The 23814-nt window shown below is 34.9% G+C and overlaps 3 protein-coding genes across 3 annotated transcripts; all 3 read right to left on the bottom strand.

Moving 5' to 3' along the window:
• Window positions 1-1196: 1196 nt before the first annotated feature.
• Window positions 1197-1709, bottom strand: LOC125808011 (uncharacterized). The gene has a single exon (XM_049487781.1). The coding sequence runs from the start codon at window positions 1707-1709 to the stop codon at window positions 1197-1199; it is 513 nt and encodes a 170-aa protein (XP_049343738.1).
• Window positions 1710-6268: 4559 nt separating this feature from the next.
• On the bottom strand, window positions 6269-7645 carry LOC125807995 (uncharacterized). Its single transcript, XM_049487759.1, has one exon. The coding sequence runs from the start codon at window positions 7643-7645 to the stop codon at window positions 6269-6271; it is 1377 nt and encodes a 458-aa protein (XP_049343716.1).
• Window positions 7646-17228: 9583 nt separating this feature from the next.
• LOC125807985 (flocculation protein FLO11-like) lies at window positions 17229-18053 on the bottom strand. The gene has a single exon (XM_049487748.1). The coding sequence runs from the start codon at window positions 18051-18053 to the stop codon at window positions 17229-17231; it is 825 nt and encodes a 274-aa protein (XP_049343705.1).
• Between the last annotated feature and the right edge of the window lie 5761 nt (window positions 18054-23814).

The following is a 23814-nucleotide window of genomic DNA, read 5'->3' as shown; positions in this document are numbered from 1 at the left end:
GGCGGTTTGAATATGAATGGCCTTCTCGGCAATTTTAATATGAATGGCCTTCTCGGCAACTTGAATATGAATGGCCCTCTCAGCAATTTGAATATGAATTTGACTATGAACGTCGTCTTTCATCCATATTTGATATGATGATAGGTACTTTTTGATCATAACATAATTTCCATCGGTATCTCACAACTAATTGATATTTGCTGGATATGTTCTCCTGAACTGGTTGGTTGGTAAACATAGTTCATTTGATGATCTCATTATACCCTGCATCCACAAAAACATGTTAGTTTTGGAACACTGATCTGTGTTGAAATCGCCTTGCTCCTGGTCTCGTTATCTCTGCAACTTTGTCTGGTAGGTCCAATGCATTACAGTAGACAAAAGACAAGATCATATTAAAACATTTGCTAGGTATGAAGTTTTTGAAAAGTAGTTTTAAAGAAAATCTCTGCCAATTAATTGTCACGACATGCACGACACGAACAAAACCCTTTGTCTCAGATTGTGATATGACAGGTAGCTTGCTGGCAACTTAAAACCCTTTAAGAACACGTCAATTTGAGGCAATTAAAGTTGACTTCGAAGGTCCGAGTATCCTTGATGGAATTTTTGAGGTCCTTCTCAAAAATTCTGTCCCAGTTAGATGTTTCGAAAACAAATCTGATGATGATCACGGGAGTCTTGCATTTGAGATCTCCTCAAAATTATCCCTAGTTGCATATTTCAATATGATATTGACTCTTGTTTGTAGGAAATGACACTTCTTGTAGAATTTTTGAGGTTTTCTCAAAAATTCGTCCCAGTTTCCATTGTGAGGGGAAATTGAAATCTTATTGGGAATATAACCGAACCCTTGTGGCGCCTACGTATCCTGTTGAGACAGGAATTAGGTCAAACGTAGTTCCCATCTCGAGAAGTGACAAAAAAGAAAATTTTATAAGGAAATGACCGAGGCCGACATAGGCCGCCTACGTATCTCATTCTCGAGAATTCAGGTCGAACGTAGTTCAAGTACTAAGAAAACATTACGAATTGATAAATGGGTGACCGAGGCCGACATAGGCCGCCTACGTATCTCATTTTGAGAATTCAGGTCGCACGTAGTTCATTGCAAGAGGGATAAAATCTAAAACGACGCGATTACAAGCAAATAGAACGATTACAAGGAAATTACAAGAAAATACAAATTGAAGGTTTCACACATAGTATCTCTTAACAGCATCTGAATTGATAGCTTTGCGCCACACCTGACCGTCCATCTCCGCTAGAACCAAGGCTCCTCTTGATAGTACTTTGTGGACAACATACGGTCCTTGCCAGTTAGGTGCAAACTTTCCTTTGTATTCGTCTTGATGAGGGAAAATGCGTTTCAACACCAATTGGCCTACCTCAAATGTTCGAACTCTTACTTTCTTATTGAAAGCACGAGTCATTCTCTGTTGATACAGCTGGCCATGACAAACGGCACTCATTCTTTTCTCATCAATCAATGCCAATTGCTCATATCGGTCACGAATCCATTCGGCATCGCTCAATCCAGCTTCCTGAATAATCCTTAAAGATGGTATCTCAACTTCAGCTGGTATCACTGCTTCTGTTCCGTATACCAATAGGTAAGGAGTTGCTCCAGTTGAGGTTCGGATTGTGGTGCGGTAGCCTAGCAAAGCATAAGGCAAATTTTCATGCCAACATTTGTAGTTGTCAATCATCTTCTCAGTATCCTCTTGATATTCTTATTAGCAGCTTCCACAGCTCCATTCATCTGAGGACGATATGCAGTTGAATTACGGTGGGTAATTTTGAATTGTTCACATATCTCTTTCATCAAGTGACTATTCAGATTTGCTCCATTGTCTGTGATGATAGACTCTGGAACTCCAAAACGACATATCAAATTGTTGCGAACAAAATCGGCCACAACTTTTTTGTCACAGCTTTGTAGGAAGCAGCTTCGACCCACTTTGTGAAGTAATCAATGGCGACCAAAATGAACCTATGACCATTGAGGCGCAGGCTCAATAGGTCCAATAACATCCATGCCCCAAGCTGTAAATGGCCAAGGGGAACTCATCGCATTGAGCTCGTGGGGTGGTACTTTGATCAGATCTCCGTGTACCTGGCATTTATGACATTTTTGGACAAATCGACCACAATCATTTTCCATAGTCATCCAGAAGTATCCCGCCCTTAAGATTTTCTTTGCTAATGTAAACCCATTCATGTGCGTCCCACACACTCCAGCGTGCACTTCTTCAAGCAATTTTGTGGCTTCTGCAGCATCCACACATCTCAGTAATCCCAGATCGGGTGTCCTCTTATAAAGAACTCTCCATTCAAGAAGAAGTTGTTTGCCATTCTTCGGATTGTTTTCTTTTGAATACTTGTTGCTTTTTCCGGATATTCGCCAGCTTCTAAGTACTTTTTCACATCGATATACCATGGATTCCCATCCCATTCTGCTTCCACATGTGAACAATGTGCTGGTTGTTCTTTTAAACTATCTCAATGGATCGATATAACTTTTTTGGATGTTGTATCATGGACGATATGGTTGCAAGGGCGTCAGCAAGCTCGTTCTGTATTCTCGGTGTGTGTCTGAACTCGGTCTTCCTAAATCTTTTGCATAATCTTGTACCAATTGTACGTATGGTAAGATTTTAGGATTCTTCACGCCCATTCTCCTTGAACTTGATGAATCAACAAGTCTGAATCACCAATTATCAGTAATTTTGAACATTCATGTCAAGAGCCATTCTAATGCCAAGAATACATGCTTCATACTCAGCCATGTTATTAGTGCATCGGAATCTAAGCTTTGCTGTTGCTGGATAATGTTGCCCTGATTCAGATATCAACACTGCTCCAATTCCTGATCCTATAGAGTTTACTGCTCCATCAAAAACATTCTCCACCCAGGATATGATTCTGATATGTCTTCCCCTACAAACAATACTTCTTCATCAGGGAAATATGTTCTAAGTGGTTCATATCCTTCATCTACTGGGTTTTCAGCAAGGTGATCTGCCAAAGCTTGCCCTTGATTGCTTTCTGAGTCATGTACACAATATCGAACTCACTCAACAACATTTGCCACTTTGCTAGCTTTCCTGTGGGCATTGCTTTCTGAAATATGTACTTGAGCGGGTCCATCCTCGAAATGAGATGTGTTGTATAAGCCGACAGATAATGTCTCAATTTCTGAGCAACCCAAGTCAAAGCACAACAAGTTCTCTCTAAAAGGGTGTAACGGCCTCATAGGATGTGAACTTCTTGCTCAAATAGTATATAGCTCTCTCCTTTCTTCCGGTCTCATCATGTTGTCCCAACACACACCCGAATGCATTGTCTGAGACGGATAAATACAATAGCAAAGGACTGCCTGCACGTGGTGGCACCAACACTGGTGGATTCGAAAGGTAACTCTTGATGGTGTCAAAAGCCTTCTGACATTCTTCGGTCCATTTGGTTGGCGCATCTTTTCGTAGTAACTTGAATATGGGTCACATATCACCGTCGATTGAGCTATGAATCGACTGATGTAATTCAGTCTCCCCAGAAAACTCATTACTTCCTTCTTAGTCTTTGGAGGAGGTAAGTCTTGAATTGCCTTGATTTGGAAGGATCAAGCTCGATACCTCTTCTGCTAACTATGAATCCGAGTAACTTCCCTGCAGGTACTCCAAATGCACATTTGGCTGGGTTCAACTTCAAATCATACCTACGTAACCTGTTAAAGAACTTTTCCAAGTGTGTCAGGTGATCCGAACTCTCGCGGGATTTTATGATGACATCGTCCACATACACCTCAATTTCTTTGTGGATCATATCATGGAAAATGGTGGTCATAGCTCTCATGTAAGTGGCTCCAGCATTCTTGAGGCCGAACGGCATCACTCGATAATGGTAGACTCCCCAAGGTGTGATGAATGCTGTTTTTTCTGCATCTTCTTCATCCATTAGAATCTGGTGGTATCCCGCAAAGCAATCTACAAAAGATTGCAGCTCATGCTTAGCACAATTATCGATGAGTATGTGGATGTTTGGCAAGGGAAATTATCTTTCGGACTTGCTTTGTTGAGATCCCGATAATCCACGCATATCCTGATTTTTCCATCTTTCTTCGCCACTGGAACAATGTTAGCCAGCCAAGTGGGATACTTGGTCACTTCAACGACTTTTGATTCGATCTGCTTCATGACCTCCTCTTTTATCCTTAAACTCAGATCGGGCTTGAACTTTCTGGTTTTCTGCTTTACTGGACAGTACTCTGAATTGATAGGCAGCTTATGGGAAACAATATCAGTGCTTAACCCTGGCATATCATCATAAGACCAGGCAAACACATCGATGTATTGTCTGAGCAGCTTGACCAATTCTTCTCTTTCTGTTGCTGCCAAATGAACACTGACTCGGGTTTCTCTGATCGACTCGTCATCTCCCAAGTTTACTGTCTCTGTTTCATCCAGGTTGGGCTTTTTATCGTCTTCAAGTTGCCTCAAGTCCTCGGTAAGGTGTTCAGGCATCATAGTTTCCTCATCATATTCTTCACATCATCTCATCGACCTTACTTGGTTCGCCGTGTTCGTGACATGTCATGACATTGGCAGGTTTAGATTCATTTTTACTGAAAAGAACAACAAATCAACCATGTTAGATGAAAGAGTTTAAATGTATTTGTTGCAGAATAATTCGCAATGACAAGATAATCAATTTAAAATAAACGAGGCTTTCATTGGAATTTTAAAAAGGCGTACAAACTTTGGTCATGACTCATGAGTCATTTCCTTTTTAAACATTACGATGAAAAATAAAGTGACATAAATGGTGGTTTCGGGCCTCGTCCGAACAACACCGATTTTCAAAAATAAACTTCAAATCTTGTCTTTGTCTACCAAGCCATTCGATGGATCATAAGTGGAGTGGCCATCCAATTCTGCAGCATCTCTCCAGGTCCGGCATCTCGGATGGTGGGTGTTGTTGTGCATTCTGTCGAGATCACAACACAATCTTCTTCATCAAACAATCTTCCCATCCCTTCCACTAGACCATCAATCTCAGGCTCTAAAGCTTTAGCAACAAATGACTGGTACAATACTGGAATAGGCTTCGGTATATCACAGTCATGTTTCTTCCTTGTTTCTGCTTCAAACAATTCTTCCTCTGTTGGGGCATAACCGATACCGAATCGAAAATTTTGAAGTGGTATAGGAAGAGGTTCGGATATGCCATCCAAATTCTTGCCTAACCCACGCCCAGGTTCAAAACCACTTCTCAGCATAGTTGCTAGCATTTTATACACTTGCGGCATTGGTACTTGCAGTCGTGTCTTCAAAAGCAGCATTCATTATCTCCACCATGTGAAAGTCAGTACCGAGAAGACTCTTCAATAACTGGAATGGAGAAACCAGGGTACCTACGTCACTCCCTTCACCATGAATGACAATTTCATGGTCCTCCCAGATGAACTTCAAAAGTTGATGCAATGTGGATGGAACTGCTCCAACAGCATGGATCCATGGTCTTCCTAGCAATAAGTTGTAACTTGTAGATATACCCATCACCTGGAATTCAGTGACAAATTCTGCAGGCCCCATTTGGATACACAAGTCTACTTCCCCTGGTCTCTCTTTGCGAACCATCAAACGCCCTTACATTCATGCGGCTTTGACGGATTTTCCCTATCATATTTAGCTGAGTCAGGGTTGATAATGGGCAGATATTGAGCCCTGAGCCATTATCAATCAATACTCGAGCTACAAACTTGTCCCTGCATTTGACGTGATATACAAGGCACGGTTGTGCATAACCCCTTCGAGTGGCAACTCTTCTTCTCGAAAGAGATTTGATGACTCCCAATGACATGACTTACCATGGCGGCCAGATTTCACCACTTGTTCCCGTCGGCACGTATGCTTCATCAAGTACCTTCAACAGTGCTTTTCGATGGTACTCAGAACTCATTAATAGAGCCCAAACAGAAATTTGAGCGGGAGTCTTCTCCAAATGCTTGACAATGGAATACTCCTTAGGCTGCATTCTTCGCCAAAACTCTTCAGCCTCACCCTCTGTGATCGGCCTTTTCTGGTTCTCCTTTCTTCGTGTCTCCTGAGTTAGTTCTTCTGGAATGTAGCATCTTCCAGAGCGTGTCATCCCTTGTGCGGCCGCCTGGACAAACCTTTTTCGGACTGCTCATTGCTTCTTTCCTTCACCAAAGCAAATGCCTGATGAGGTGCAGTTATTACAACAAACTCTGGACGGGCCTTTATGGTCAATGAGGCCACTGTTGGTATAAGTGAGTTGACAGCTGCTTCACCGATAATCCCATTAGTAAGCCAATCTCGTCTCTTTCATCATGTTGATGGTAGCTACTCCATGATTCGGCAATGGGGTTAAGGTTCACATTGGGGGCAGGGGCTTGGAGAGTGATGACCCTGTTATCGATCAAGTCTTGAATCTTATGTTTCAGATTGATACATCCTTCTGTATCATGTCCTGCCCCTCCAGAATGGTACGCACAACGTTGATCTGCTCGGAAGAACTTTGTTGTGGGATTAATTGCCCTTGCGTCTACTGGTTGGATCAATCCTGCCGCTCTTAGACGCTCAAAGAGTTGGGTACGTGTTTCTGCCAAAGGAGTGAAAACTCTGGGAGGCTTTCTTTCAAGGTTAGGACGGGGTAGATTGTTGGCATTTGGGTTGTTTTGTCCGGGATTTTGGTAGACTGGTGAATTGGCTTGGTGATTTGGTAGTGTATTTTGGTAGGTTAGTGGTTGATTTTGGTAGATGGGCGGTGGTGCTTGGTAGTTCTGTTGTGCATAGTAGATTGGGATTGGAGCTTGTGGAGATGGTGGGTAAATATTTGAGGTGGGGAATCGGTTGGAGTTTCCAATGGCAGAACCAGACCCAAAATACCTTTGCGGCCTTGGCCTCGGGCTAAAAGATACAGCAGACACGTCCTCTTTCTTTTTCCTAGCGAATCCTGTTGCCATGGATGGTGAGGATTTGTTGGCGGCCTGCAAGGCAGTGAGACTTGTAACCTTTCCAGACTTGAGGCCATCTTCTATTGCTTCTCCCATTCTGATCAGCTCCGAAAACTTTTGTCCCATCATAGGCAACATCCTTTCATAATACTCGGGCTCCTGAGCTCGAATAAAAGCAGAGGTTATTTCGTTTTCAGTCATCACAGGTTGTACCTTTGCAGCTTCTTTCCTCCAGCGGCACGCATATTCACGATAGTCCTCCGTGGACTTTTGCTTGATTTTTTCCAAATAATATCTGTCAGGGACAGCTTCGACATTAAACTGGAATCTCTCCAAGAAATCTTTGGCCAGAGCCCCCCATGTAGACCACTGACGGAGTTCTTGAGATGTGAACCATTCTAACGCCTCCCCGCTGAGGCTTCGACTAAACAACCTCATAATCAATGCATCATTTTTCCCGATACCCACGAGTTTATCACAATAAGCTCGTAGGTGAGCCATAGGGTTCCCAATACCATTGAAGGTTTCAAATTTTGGAATTTTGTAACCTTCGGGTATTTCCAAGTCAGGGTGCATGCAAAGGTCCTCATACTCAAGTCCTGTTATCTTCCTCGAAGATTGGACACTTTTTACCGCCTCGGAGATGGCATCCTTCATGATATTCATTTTTTGTTCACGTTTTTCTTCTCTCAACCTCCACTCCTTCTCCATTTCTTCATAGTGATCCAGCTCCGGTTGAACGGGAAGCTAGGACATGGTTCAGGGATTGTATAGGCTGGTGGAGTTTGGAATGTTACGGAAGCGTATGCAGGCTGGCTAGGCAAAACACGTGGATTATCAGTAGCTGGGGGTGGGATTTGGTAGGTTGGTGTGAAGTTTTGGGAGTGATTAGTGTTAAGTGTTTGGTTCTGATTTGGTAATGGTGGTGGTGTTTGGTAGGAAGTGCTGGCGTAAGGAGCATTGGATACAGTTAAATCAATGGTATGAGGATTAGGGGTGGAAGTGATTGGTCCTGTGGTATGGGTAGGGAAATGGTTGGGTAATGGGGAACTTAGTGATGGAAAAGGAGGAGGCGGTCTTCTTGTTTCAAGGGGGGGTTCATTCGATGCAATGGCCAGTTTGGCCAGATCTTTGGTCTGTTGAAGTTCTTCCTGCATGTCTGCAATTCGTTGCATTAACTGAGAGATCAACTCACTCTGATCAGCGAGTTCAGCATTTCTAATAGTCACATCCACTATTCCTGTTTCTTCAGAAGTACCAGTCATTTTGCTCTTGCCTTTCTCCAGAGAATGATCAGGGAAGGATGGTATGATTGCTTTAGATCTTGTAAAGTAGGGATGGTCAGCCAGTTTGATTTCAACACAAATCGGTTTTTACCTGTAGAGAAGAACAACTCAAAGACATATGTGTTAGTTTTTGTTTTTAACGAGATATGCAAATAAGATGACATAATAATAACCACACAAGTGTCATTTTGCTTCAAGCAGATTAATCCACGAAAATATTTTGGGTGAACGGGAGGACTCAAATGGAAAGAATTTTTTCTTGTAATTGAATTGGAAAGGTGGAAAGGTCGACTTGCATAGAATCTTGCTATTTTCTCCCACTCATATGCTTTTGTAGGTGAAAGTCTTCAGAATCATTCACTAATAAGGGAGAATAAAAATAAAAAAGATAAGGACCGAGTCTTAAGTAGGCTGCCTACGTATCCACCAAGGAAATCAGGCCCAACGTAGTTCGAATTATATAAGATAATCTAAATGTACCCTTCCCAAATTGATAGAGAGACTAGGCTCGAAAAGAGCTTCCTACGTACCCCCTATGGGCTCAAGTCTCGCGTAGTTCTTGATTACAGTAAAAATTTAAAAACAACATGACAAACATAAGAAAAGTGTTACATAAACCTAAATCTACCCAAAGGCTTCTCTCCTTCTTCTTCAACTGTAGGGTGACGATCCGGTGCTCTCGTCATCTGAACCTACTTTTGTTTTACTTTTTCCCTTCATGGAGGGAGCCTTCCCAAAATTTTGTTCCTTAATGTCCCGTTCAATTTCAGGTATCCTTGCAAACGCTTGAGTGATATTAATTATCTCTTGATCAATTTTTGCAATCTTTCTTTTCACCGAGGTTGTTTCCATGTCAACCTTAATCATTCTCTCTCGTAGCATCCATTCAGTTTGGTCCAGTATCGCAAGTCTCTTTTTGGCTACAGCTATCCTCTCTCTAGTCTCGACAAATTTTCTGATCATTGACTCTTCAGTTTCTTCATCACTAACCAAAGCAACGGGTGGGATTGGTGCGTTGACACTTTTTCCAGACATTCTAGCAAGTCGACCTTCCTGTGATGGACGAATAAAACTGAGGAGATTTTTAGAGGAGATGGTTTATATATTTCTGAGAAACTTGGACAACACTTCAGAAGTAATTTGGACGGACTTTGTTGTTGTGAATTATGCTTAGAGTGCTCTAAGAAACAAAAGTGGATTAATTCTGCTTTAGACAAAGTGACACATCACAACACAAAACAATTATAAGCAACACAGAAACAGTTTATATCGCGCCCTAAACTTGTGACCTTTTTACGCCAAAGGTAGGCCTATCAAATTGAAGGATGTATGACGTCATTTGAAACATTCCATTGCCCCAAAACCCAAATTTATACAAGTTTTACGAATAAACTAAATGGGGATACATAATAGGGGAAATGGGATACAAAATATCAGTCTCGCGCAGGGGTACAATCCCAATCTATGCTTCCAAGGAAAGATCATATGTCCTTGATTTCTTGTCATCTTCGAATGTCCACACTCTTGGATGCTATGATAATTTGATCCTTCTTCGACTCGAACAAACGATTAAAACTCAACCCCAAGAGACAATGGTTTGCTAAATGGCGTATACATCCTTCAAATTCAAACACATAAGCATGATTGTCTTTTATTGACCAATGGGCCAAATAGACACAAGGTGGACTTCTAATGGGCCCAAACACGCCTTGGGTGTTGGGTCGACTTAGTTCAAATACGCTAAATTTGGGATTTGGTTTGGCTCTACACTAGTCTTGACTAAGAGTGAGGTTTATTTGAAGTGGACTGGTGACCCAAGCGGACTACTTGGGCTGGGACAATTAACGACCGTTGACTATCCAGTAGCCAACTACATTCGTCAGGGTGTCCCGAGAACAATTTGGTTAACGAACGACTGCGGCCCGCATAATCGTCCTTTAAGTGAAAAGAAAGAAAAAAAAAATGTCATTTGACGGAATAAATGATATGCATGCAATGACAGTTGATATCATAATTTAAGCAAATAAAGCACATTTGAGGTAAAACAATTCAACAAATATTAGCAAATAGTCAAAGAGAGTCAAGTCATTATGGTTAGAACCTAATTATATCCCCAGCGGAAGTCGCCATTTCTGTTATGTCGTAATTTGACTGTATTTTAGAAAAATCACTTTTTGAAATGTTCTAAGTATAAAACAATTTGAGAAAAATACTTAGAAAGAGTCGCCACTTAATTTTTTTTTAGAAATTAAGAAAACTTATAATTTTCAAAGATTTAAACAGAAAAAATCATTTGAAAATACCAAAGGGGGTTCGGGGTTCAATTTACACTTCGAGAAGGGTTTAAGCATTCGAAGTGCCCGCTAACATGCGGTTGACCTGCGACTTGACTAAATATATTTGACTATTTTTTAGGAAAATAACGATTTAACATAAGAAGAATAACTTACAATTTTGGTTAACTTAAAACAAAGTTAAATAAATGACACATTTTATTTTATTTTATTTTTAGAGAAAAGGGATCCAAAATGAAATATTTTACTTGAGACGCAAGTGAATAGAATTTTATTAAAAAAACTAGATTAATTAGGACTTACTTGACTCATTTTCTAAAATAATAATTTGATCCAAATTGATTAATTTAAGCATGAAACCATTTTAATTAATTGAAGAATTAAAGTTTCGACTAACCTTTTCGAGGAAAATGACTAATTAGAAAGAGAACATTTTTTAGTTCATTTGAGAAAAATACTTTTAACTTAAAATCACTTTAAAATAAAAATGTGATCGAGTGAAGCGGCTTTAAAACATATATTTTTTAAGAACAAAGATTTAACTTAATTAAAATACAAAATTCGACCAATATTTAATTAATAAAATAAATGACCTTAACACAAAAAAAATAAAATTCAAAGCAAATCAACACAAAGAAAGTAACTCGTCTTTTGGGGAATCTAATTAAGTTAATTAAAAAAATATAAAGTTAGAGTTAAACAACAAACGATAAATAATCACAATTAAATAATTAAAGAGTAAGGGAGAAATTGAATTTGGGCCCTTTTGGGCCAAATTCGCTGAAAATTTTGGCCTTTAAACCAATCCCGTTTTTGTATACACAGGCTGTATATTAGTGTATATCGGATGTATATAGCCCATTTATTCACTTTCCGAGACCTGTACGTCAACTCCAAAGACTTGTCCTTCGATTTTTCAAGATTGATTGACTCGGTAAATAACTTTTGGGCCTCCGTGGCCCGGTTCGAAATGAGAAGGAGATGGATTTGAGTCCAACTTGGACTCCAACGAGAGAGTGAGCATGTGTAAAAGAGAGAAAAGAAAAGAATAAGTAGACATCTTATACAAGTAATTATGTCTAAATAACAATATGCTTTGCTATTAGACAAGATAGACATCCATAATTCCCAACATATTAACAAACAAGTAAATGAGAACTCTTGATTTGAAATGGACACAAAACTTATCTTCATTTAAACTAAAGAAAAGACTAATGGAGAACTCTAAGGTATCATGTTATGATATACAAATAGAGATAACAGTTGCATATAATGGGAAAAAAAAAAACTAAAGAAGATTGGTGAAAAAATTTCCAAAGAAGAGTATAGTTAAAACAATGTATCGACACAATTTAATGAGATAAAATTCATCCAGAACAATGGGACAGAATTAGAAGGCTGCTGTTGTCAAACCAAAAGTTTCAACGAAATAAGTATCTAAAGGAAACTATAGTCCAGATTATGAAAGAAAGCTAAAATCAAACCGAGTCATTTCATGCTCAAATTATAAGTCGAAAGCTTCCACAACATATAAAGAAATGAGGTTTACAAACTTTTGAATTCAACTTAGTCACATTTTAATTGAACTGAACGAAATTGATTAACATAGATACGGTATTCACTTAATAGCACGGGTTAAAGGAAAAGGGAGGATGAAAGATCATTGCCATATAGAACAGTTTAGAAAAAAAAAAAAGCAATAACACAAAGCCACTATTTTATGCACATTAATCACGACAAATAAAGTGTGGGGGAGCAGCGAGGAAACTAGTTAAATAGAGGAATGATACTTTTGTCAAATACGAAACAACAATCTTCCCAAAAGGGCAGAAATCTCAACCAAAAGAATAATTCGAGTTCACCCTACATTTAAATTGGAGAGCTTTTTCATATCAACAAGTTCTAAGTCTAAATTATTTCAATAGAGTGGAAATTGTAGCCTACTATATTCAACAACCAAGCCAATACATTATATTAAGACGGAAGTTGGAGGCATAAGAATATTAACAAAATAATTGGCTACAAACAGAGAAAGCTATACTTGAATAGTAAATCAGATTTTTTGCTTTAACTTTACTCAAAATACTTAAAGTGATCACATAAGAGACCAATATGCTATCACACATATGTTAGAAGCACTAAACCATTAATCCCAAAACCATACTAAGCATAAAATCAATCTAAGATGGCATAACGAGTAGTTGAAATTCAAATGGATATGAAAGGAAAACTTTGGACAGCCTACAAGCTTAAGAAAATAACAAACCACAAGAGTATATGCAGAAACCAGAAACAAGATTAACTCTTAAGTTGAATACATGCACACTTTCGAATTAAAACTAAGAAGATTCACAGATTTAGAACTCATTTCGAAGCAACACCCACTGAAATAGACTCGAAACTATGCCTAGACAAGCTACCAGCAACTTAGAACTTGAACCAATGTCGACTATGAAGAAGCGCAAACATGGACACCATCATGTCAAAGAAGAAATACTAAAAAAAAAAACAACTCTATAAACAGTAGCTTTATACAGAGAAATCGCACCAATGCACTTGACATTTCTTAGATGCATAAACACGAATTCAGACGCCTATCATCGAACAAATACGAGGGGTAAACCCAAGATAAACAATAATCTTTATGGATGATTCAAACGAGTAACCGGAACATAATCTAATAAGCTAAGTAGATTTGTGACTATACTAACAAAAGAAATAGAGGAACATTGTTCTAGATAATACTCGTAAACCAAATTCTAACCTATAGAGACATAAAACAAAACTAAGAACACATAAACAAAACACATAGAAGAACGACGAATTAGCAAAGCTAAGAAAGAATTTACCTCTTTTCGGGCAGTGAACTGAGACAAGACGAGCTGCGAACAGAGACTCTTCCACCGCGAAATTTTAATACTAACAGCAAATCAATAAATTTAGAACCAGCTACGAACAGAAGTTTTCTCGAAACCTAGGATCTAGGGAATCGTTTGAATTTTCTTTTTGTGTAAGACGACTATTGTTTCAGAACTAAGCTCTCAAAAACCGTCCCCTAATCACTGAGAGTAAGAGGGTTATTTATAGGGAAAGATCCGCTGGAAAATTCAAACAGAGATTTGAATTTCTACTGCTCTTGCGAAGCAACAGTGAAGGCTGTTGTGCAGGCCTGCGATTTCCGTGAAAAGGGGGGAAAAAGAGACGCGAGGGTGATGGATTAGGTTGCTAGGGTTATGGGTTTGCAGACGGGCGACGAGATTTTCGGATTTGTTGGATTTTTTACAGAGGGATGGGCACTCTGTTCTTAGCTTCTAAAGAAGAACAAGATGTGTACAGGGAGTCGTTTTGCTACTGTTATGCGTGTGGTATTGTTATTGTACGTAATGGTTTCTTTTTTCTTTTTTTTTTGGTTGAAATTTGGAAATTTGGAAAGGTGGGCTGCTAGTGGAATTGGGCCGGTTGAAGGGTAATGGAAAGAGGCCCAAATTTGATTTCTTAAAGGTTTTAAAGGAGGTAAAATAAAAATGACTAAAATCATAAAAAGAAATATAGCCAAATTGATTTTAATTTGCAAAAGGCTAAAACCTAAATGAGACGAATTAATATAATTAATTAACGAGTTTCTTAATCTTAACAAAATTAAATAACTAATTTTAAAAAAAATATTAACTATTAATTAATTAAACTAATTGGCGAAATTTAAAGCAAAATTAAAACTTTTGAGACGATTTTCAAATAAAAATATACTAATTATATACATAACTATAAAAACATTTTAATTATTTTTTAAAAAAAATTTATAAAATTGACAAAACTTACATAAAAAATAACTCGAAAAATATTTCGAATCTCATAAAAGCTAATTAATTCAAAATTATAGCCATCACTTTAAAATACACTAAAAAATATAAAATCTTCTGAGATGATCTTCGAATATGTATAGGATATACTTACTTCATACATAATTATATAAAACATATATATTATTAGAAATTATAAAAAGTGATAGACTATTTAGAAACTTGCAATATATATATATATATATTTCTTTTTTTCTAAAAATTTATGAAACTAATTATTTTAAATCGTTTGAAATTGAAGAAACTCGATGATTAATCTATAATGTGGAGGTCCAAAATTGGGTGTCAACAATTTGGCCCATGGGCCGACCCCGGCCCGGCCCTGATCAAGCCTCAAGGGCTAAGGGCCTAAAAGGGTTGGGCTTATAAGCCCCAATTTTAAACGGGTTTGTAAAATATTATCCCAACCTACCTCAATAACGGGTTGGGTCAGGCCGGCCCCATGGGCTAAGCCCTTTTTGACGGCTCTAGTTGTGTGGATTATGAATATATGTTTAATTCACTTGGATGACTTGTTACGAAATCTAAGAAAATAAAATAGTTTTTTTAATCTTACATTTTAAATTAAAGTTTTTACAATATTTTACTTTTATCACATGACATGTTTAAATCCATAAAATTAAAGAATATTTTGATATATATGACATAAATTTATCTAGCCAAATACGTTCTTTATGGTTTTGTGGGTTATGATGAATATGTGTTCACTTCACTTCATTCATTCTGACTTAGATAAAGATACTTTAGTTCTCAAATTTTTTATTAAATAAGTAACGAGAGCAAAAATTAAAACCCATTAAATTTGAGAATAAAAAATGAAATATCACTCCAAAATAAGAAAGACAATTCGCACAAAAACTTTATTAGAGATCTCATATTTAAATTGTGACAACGACAAAAAGTCCTATTAAATAATATTTTTTCTCTTGAGCAAATCTTACACAACACAAATTTAAATTAATTTAATTTAATTTTAATATAAATATCGAGCTCGAAAAACTAAAAACTAAGTTTAGAGAGAAACGAAGAGGGTCAAGAAAATGCTCATTGATCATTAAAGGCACGTGTATATATATCATATTAATAAAGTTGACTTAAGAAAACATTAAATAAGGGTAGAATGGTAAAGTTACATCATGTTTTAATGCAAGTGCAAAAGTAAAAATGTATATCTAGGTGTTTCTTAATTGAATATTTAATGTAATTTTGAGTGTGATATATGGAGAATTTCTCCCATATATATATAAAGATAATTTTAATTACTTTGTTTGGAGTGGAGATTATTTACTTTCACAACAACTTCAAATTTCATATGACACCTTCACGTAAATTCAGGTGATGAGGATACTTGTGTATTTGGTGCGGAGGAAAACATTTTCCATCGAAAATAATTTATTTAAAAATAAGAAAATTGGCTTTTTTGAATAGCTAAAATAAAAATGTTATAGTTAAATGGAGTAGTTTTTACTTATAAATTGTATATATAGAGAGAGAGTTTTACGAGTTAATAACTTAAAAAGTTACTCAACTTAGAGAATTTATCTAATAAAGTCATTAAACTTTATTTTGTATCAATAAAATCACTCAATTAAATTTATTATTTAAAACAATCTAATATGACAAAATAAACTATTTTTTATAACAGGTAAACATGAACCCCACTAATAAATAACTTTAAAAACTCATTAAAATTATTTTTACAGACAAACTTAATTAGTTAAACAAATAACCTTATGATACTACAATAAACAAATATACACTAATACTCTAATCAAATTCACGACGATAACTCCAAGCACACAAAATTCAACTTTATTTTCTCATTTCCAACTTTTTTTCTGGTTTCAGAAAGTTGTGAGGATTTGTAAAAAAAATAAATCTGCTGTGTTTCTGGCGAATTTCAGAATGCAAATTTTTTTTAATGCTTTTTCTATGAAATTTTGTGAAATCCTTAATTTTTTGGAATATAATACGTACTTTAACTTTTTTCGCTAGAAATGATAATTGTAGAGCAGGAAATTCCATATGATATTATTGTAATGCCATAAGAGTATTTATTTCACTAATTAAGTTTGCCTGTAAAATTTGTAAATGAGTTTTCTTTAAATTTATTTATTTATGGAATATAATACGTACTTAACTCTTTTCGTTGGAAATGATAATTGTAGACCAGGAAATTCCATATGATATTGTTGTAATGCCATAAGAGTATTTATATCACTAATTAAGTTTCCCGTAAAATTTGTTAATGAGTTTTCTTTAAATTTATTTATTTATGGGATTTATATTTACATGGTATATATAAAAATAATTTATTTTGTCAGGTTAGTTTATTTTTAATGATAAATTTAGTTTATTGATATAATTTTATAAAAAAACAAAGTTTAATGATTTTGCTATATAAATTCTTAAAATTGAATGAGATATTAACTCGAGTTTAATTTACTCAACCAACAAATAACTAAGTCAAATCAATGATTGACATGTTATATGTATACTATATGAAAAACTATATCGTAAAATATTAGTCAAATTTCTTAAAGTTTGTTTTTAAAAAGAAAATTATGACAATTAAAAGTGGACGGAAAGAGTAGTACCACATACAACGTTTTGTTTTGTTGAGACTTTTGGAATATTTAGTCCATGCACAATATTAATAATTAGAATTACAAGTTGATTAAAATATCGCATTAATTAATTAATAAGCATATATGTGCATAAACAAACTGTCACATGATATGGTACTTTTTTTTTTGCATAATATTTGTACTTAATATATTGCATCCTACTACTAAATAGAAGTTGCCATTTACAATGACTTCAAGTTACGATAAACATGGCCTTCTCCAGGACTAGGGCCTGAATGACTTTCAGACTTAACAATTTCAATACTTGAGACTGATTTCAAATTGTGATGAACATTGCCAATAGCAGGAGTTGGGACTAACTTCAAATTGCGATAAACATGGCCTTCTCCAGGACTAGGGCCTGAATGACTTTCAGACTTCACAATTCCAATACTCGATACTGATTTCAAATTGCGATGAACATGGCTGATTCCAAGACTAGGGCGATCAAAATTACCTATTCCAGGACTGGGGACTGATTGCATATTGTGATCAAAGTTTCCAATTCCAGGACTTGGAACTGATTGCATATTGTGATCAAAATTTCCAATTCCAGGACTGGGGACTGATTTCATATTGTGATCAAAATTTCCAGTTCCAGGACTTGGAACTGATTCCATACTATGATCAAAATTACCAATTCCAGGACTTGGAACTGATTGCATATTGTGATCAAAATTTCCAATTCCAGGACTGGGGACTGATTTCATATTGTGATCAAAATTTCCAGTTCCAGGACTTGGAACTGATTGCATACTATGATCAAAATTACCAATTCCAGGACTAGGGACCGACTCCAAATTGCGATCAACATGGCCACCAACATATAGTTTTTTCGTATTTACTAATATGACGTGACCTCGTTTCAATGGGGCCGAAGAAGCCGGGTTAGTGACCTTCTTCTTATCCATGTTGTTCAATTGTTTTCTTGCTTCAAAACATGGTGCAACACAAACTAACATAATAACCAAAGCAATCAAAAACATAAATATTGCAAAACGAGCCATTACTAATATTTGGAGAGTGATGTCTAGTTGGGAGCAAAAAGGAGAAAAAAGAAGTAATGAAACGAAGAAAAGTAAGTTTATTAATAAAAAAACATGCTATTTATAGACAACAAATTTACTTCATTTTAAGAAAAAGAAGAGTTTTGGTTTGTGTATTTATCCTAGGAAGTGTCTTGGAAATTGGATAGGTACAGATGAACTAAACTAGAGAGTAGTAATAACTAATAAGCCGCCGGCATTTGCTGTTCCCATTATATTTGCCCTCTTGCTCTACGTATAATATTTATGGTCGTGTGGATTATGATGATATATGTTCACTTCACTTGGATGATCTGACACGAAATTTAAGAAAATAAAATAAAATTTAATTTTACATTTTTTAATTAAAAGGATTTTTAGTTTTTCACACGACATATTTAAAACATAACTTTATCTAGTCAAATACGTTCTTTATGGTTGTGTGGATTATGATGAACATATGTTCAATTCACTTCGTTCTTAAATACTACTCTCTCCGTTTCTTTTTATCTGTCATCTCTTTCTATAAATAATTGGTTCATAATACTTGTCATTTCATAAAATCAATGCATAAATTATCATATTGTTCCTTTTTTACCCTTATGAGTTATTAGCCTTGAAAATATACATTTGAACAACTTAGAAAAACTAAGTAAATGATTCATGTTCATTGGTTAAATAAATTAATTCATATTCATTGATTGAAAACTTGAGTTTCAAAAAAATTAAATAAGGGTAGAAGGTAAAATTACATCATTTCTTAATGCAAGTACAAAGTGAAAAGGTGACATATAAAAAGGGACGGAGGGATCAATACAACGAAATCTGAAAAATTCCTACAAAATTATGTCAGGTGAGGTAAAAATTCCCTAAACTTAAACCGAACAAATTAGTTCTGGCTAGATAAAAATACTTTGGTTCACACAATTTTTCTATTAGATGAACAATAGAAACCAAAACTAAAAATTGAGAATAAAAAATAAATTCACTCGCAAATAAAAACAACAATTCGTGCAAAAACTTTATTAGAGGTGTCACATTTAAATTGTGACTATGACAAATGAATCTTACCTAACATAAATTCAAATTAATTAAATTAAATTCCAATAAAAACATCGAACCTTGAAAAATTAAAAATAAGTTTTGAAAGAAACGAAGAGGGTCAAGAAAATGCACAACGTTCATTAAAGGCACGTGTGTATATAATATATACAGTGAACTTGTATTTTTGAAATCTTAATTTTTAGTAATTTGGTCAACATTTAACTTTCTTTTCCATCCACAAAATGCGGTTGAAACCTTCGAGTTCATGATACATGTTGTGACAAAATTGACAACGATTGACTTATTGCGTTACACGAATTAAAACAGTAGGAAAAAATATATTTTTTCTAAAAAGTATACGATTTTATACTACTTTTTAAAATATATTTTGATAAGTAAATAAAAATATTAAATATAAATATTTGTATATAATCTAAATCGAATATTATAAGCTTATAAGGATGGGGTAGAGGGTGATGGGATGGGACGCTATAGGCAGTGGCGGAATGTCCAGAAATTGCATAAGTACATTTTTTTTGGACGAATGAGTGTATTAAAAATTTTAATAAGTAATATTAATTTTGAATTATTTAAAAAATAACAAAAGCTCTTTTTAAAAAGTGAATTTTTTTTTGTTGCTAATGAAATTCAAATACGAACACTTTTAGTATTGACTCTTTCAATGCATCTGAACCATTGGGCCACAACATCTTGTTGTGTCAAAGGTGTTCATACTATATTATTTAATCAATTCGTGTATCATTTTCCTTGTATGTACAATATTATTTTTTGACGAAGAGTGTTCAATTGAACACCTTGATAACTACGTAGCTCCGCCCCTGGCCGCTATAAGAAAATCATGGCCCATAAATTGGGAGGAGACAATTATATTGAGATGTTCACTTCTCGCTCATAGCCCCTTATAGAGTCAATATGATTCAAAATATTTTCTCATGCTTTCACTAGAAAAATAACATGATTACTTTTAAAACTTTTTTTTTTTTTAAATCAAAATATTTCAACCAATTGACTATAAACAAAAAATATTTTTCTTCATATCGAACCTATACTAAAACAAGGACAAGAGGAGTTGCATGCATGGTTGACATGATCGCTTTTATTGCTGACCTTTGCAAGGCAAATAAACAGTATTCCATGCACTAAGCAAAATGGATAGTTACGTATATGACTTAATTAATTAATTAATTAATTAATTAACACTCACACTCTAACCAAAATGGATCAGTTACGTATTGGAGTAGTATTAAAAAAAAACACTTAAGAGACGGTTGACATTTTAATTATCTAAGCAATATTTTTATAAGTAACAGTATTATGATTAAAAAAAATATTTATGCACTAACTAAAATCTTGATGAGCTTCTAAATAATTTCTCAAAACATTTGGATCAAAGGTCAATAATACTCTATCTGTTATAATTTGTTTGTCTTAGTTTGATTTGGCGCATAATTTTTTTAAATAATTTATTTTTTAAAATTTATCATCTTAAACTAAATATATATACATATAATAATAAACGGAATAATCCTTTAATTTTGTGTTTTTTTCTTCCTTAATACCTCCCAAATAAGATCCAATTTCTTGACTATATAGTTCCGTGTTGAGGGGCTTTTACTAATGTATATACATACTACTATTGAATCTTGTTGATAAGCATGTTGACCCCATAGCATATTTATCGAGCGAAATATGATGCATGTGAATTTATGATTTATCCGTAAAATTAGATGTTTATATGTATGTTTTTAGAATTGATATAATGCTATTTGTTGGTAGCTATGTGCTGCAAAATTGATGGAATACATTTAATTAGTTGAATGCGGAGTTATTTATCTAGAATAATAGGAATCAGTTTCTATTTGATATTTTTATTTTATTTTTAACAAGATATTCATATTCTAGATCCGCCTCTGCAGAGTGGGTCACTAGTGTCAAAGTTGGAGAAAATGCATAAACTTTTAGCTTTTTATTCTCATTTCGTAGAAGGAATTGAAATTCATGTTATAAGTACTGTTCATATTTTTCTCTTTTTTTGGGAAAAAAGATTCAAAGTAGAGGTAGAGTATACTTTGCGTGCACACCAAAATTAAGTCACTGCAGATGATATGATATCTCCTAAACGAACATTAATGTACATCTTTTAGTGCATTTACGCATGCGTTCAAAGATAGATTCAGAATTTAAAATACTAAATTTTACGAATTTGAAATTCTTGAACTACGAGTGTAAGTGGTAATAACTTGTCACTATTGGTACAAGGGGAGGAACGAAAAATTCTATTTTTAGTTTTTCTTTTGCCTAAATTTTAGTACCGTTTGGAGATTTAATCCTTAGAATTATGTGCCTAAGATGGTAAGGATCTTTATAGTCATATTTATTTCCTGATTTTACCTCCTTCTGCAATAGTGACTATTCTATTTAATACTAATCATAAATATTAAGTATTGTAGTTATAGAATTTATTCGTCCTTTTTTGACTATTTGAGAATGACTTAAATAGCTATGTTTTCAAAGGTAAACACCCAACTGACGTAAAGGGATTTTCAAAAATGTAAGGAAGAAGACATTTGAAAGGCTTACCACTATCTAATAGGTAATCTGGTGGTAAAATCAACTACTACACAACTATATGTCAAGTCATGAGCAATAATATCGAAATCAAGCCATCGTATATCTATAGGCAAAGGGACGAAAGCACGACAATTGCTCTAGAAAAAAAATAAAGTAGGTTAAAATTATGAAGTTACCTAGTCATACTATACAAAAAGAAAAATGCGTCAGTTGCATAGTCATGTTAATTAGGGATATAGACTAGAGTACGAGGAACCCAAAAAAAAACATAAGGAAATATTTACAACTTGAGGTTTTATATATTAATGCGGAATTAGACATACATTTTTTTCAAAAATCGACTTATGTTACTATCACCAATTGCCTATGAGGTTTCTCATCACAAGATCACTTGTGGAGTTGTAAATTCGATCTTCACAACAAGCACACTCTAATCTAAAAATGTTTGTCTCTCAAAATTTTATAGTAAAACAAAGTAACATTTAACTCCCATTTTATTAAGTATAAATTATAGGAACCACATATTATAAGTACTAAATAAAATTCTATCCCTTCTAGTTTTCTATTTACCAAAAATCCCTTAAAATGATGTTTGCGGGATACATAGCGTTGTGCACGGGATACATTAGGTTTGATATATTCCACATAGCGGGATACATAGCGTTGTGCACGGAATACATTAGGTTTGATACATTCCATATAGCGGGATACATAGCGTTGTGCACGGGATACATTAGGTTTGATACATTCCACATAGCGGGATACATAGCGTTGTGCACGGGATACATAGGTAAATAAGGGATTTTTGAAAATTTTGAAATAAGTAGGGATAAATGGATATTAAGGTAAGTAAAGGAGTGTAGTTAAGTAATTTGTCCTTTTATTAAATACCTTCATAACTCTTTTTCCATTAAACAAGAGAGTTACATGTTATTACATTCATGTGAAGAGTAACTTATTTAATAGCTCCATTAAGGGTACATTTACATTTAATTAGTTCTCCTTAACTTTGCACTAACAATGGCTCGATTTGACATGATTTGTTCAATTGTTTTGATCATTCTACTAGCCAAGTTTGTACCTAGTTTTGAAGCAAGAAAAATCATTAATAACATGAAAAATGAAAATATTAATCTTGATCATTCTCATGAGGCCAAGTTGCTTCATTTTCCTTCGAAAAATAATGAAGCTCGACCAAAGTTTGTTAGTAAGAAAAAACATTTTGTGACTCAAGGTCATGTCGATCACAATATCGGGTCAAACCCTAGTCCGGTAATCGGACATTAATAAGCTTCCGCGCAAACAACGAGAAATTAGAAATATAATAGGCGGAATATATTACACGAGACAATATTCCTTTAAATTTGTTTGTATATATTACATTTAAGTACTCGAATAAACTCGTTGAATATATCAATGTAGCACAGGTGTGGCTCAAAACATCTATGTACATTAATTAAAAACATGTTATATTATTATATTTTCGCGCTCTTTAAAAGCTAAAATAAAATTTAATTGCAAAATAGAATTTGAATAGCAAAACTAGGCAGCAAATTTGAATGTAAGAAAAGTAAATCTGTGACTTTAACTGAAATTCCAGACACTGAAAATTCTTTTTTTTTTGTAAGCTAATTCAGAGTACGTTTGATGAAGGGTCACTATTACCATTAAAATATGTTTTTATCTTTTACTATACTCTAGATATACGTGAAGGTGACATGTCTGCAAATTGGTGTTTGTTCTACAATAATATCTGGACAAAAAGGAAAAGCAAAAAAAAAAAAAAAAAGGAAAAAAATAATAAGAGGTTATTTAAGAATTAAAATGTCAAAAATCTTTCTATTATTTAAAATTTCGTGCCAAATCGACGGAAGAAATTGAAATAGAGGGTGTACTTATATTCCAAAATATTTTGCTAGTTGGTTCCCTACTTTCTATTGTGTGGGACTGTGGGTATATATATATTACAACAACGTCCATGCTAGTTCATATATGTTTCGTTCATAAATAGTATTATATATATATCGAATAATTATATCCAAAGAAAATATTATCCAATACTTTTTGTCTCGCGTGGCTAAGATTTGAAACTTTATCTTTCTTTGGA

Source organism: Solanum verrucosum, unplaced genomic scaffold (genome assembly GCF_900185275.1).
Source record: "Solanum verrucosum unplaced genomic scaffold, falcon-dt-bn FXZP01000277.1, whole genome shotgun sequence".
In the NCBI taxonomy this organism is placed as follows: Eukaryota; Viridiplantae; Streptophyta; class Magnoliopsida; order Solanales; family Solanaceae; genus Solanum; species Solanum verrucosum.
Note: the sequence above shows the minus strand (reverse complement) of the source record. Positions and strands in the feature narration are given on the sequence as shown.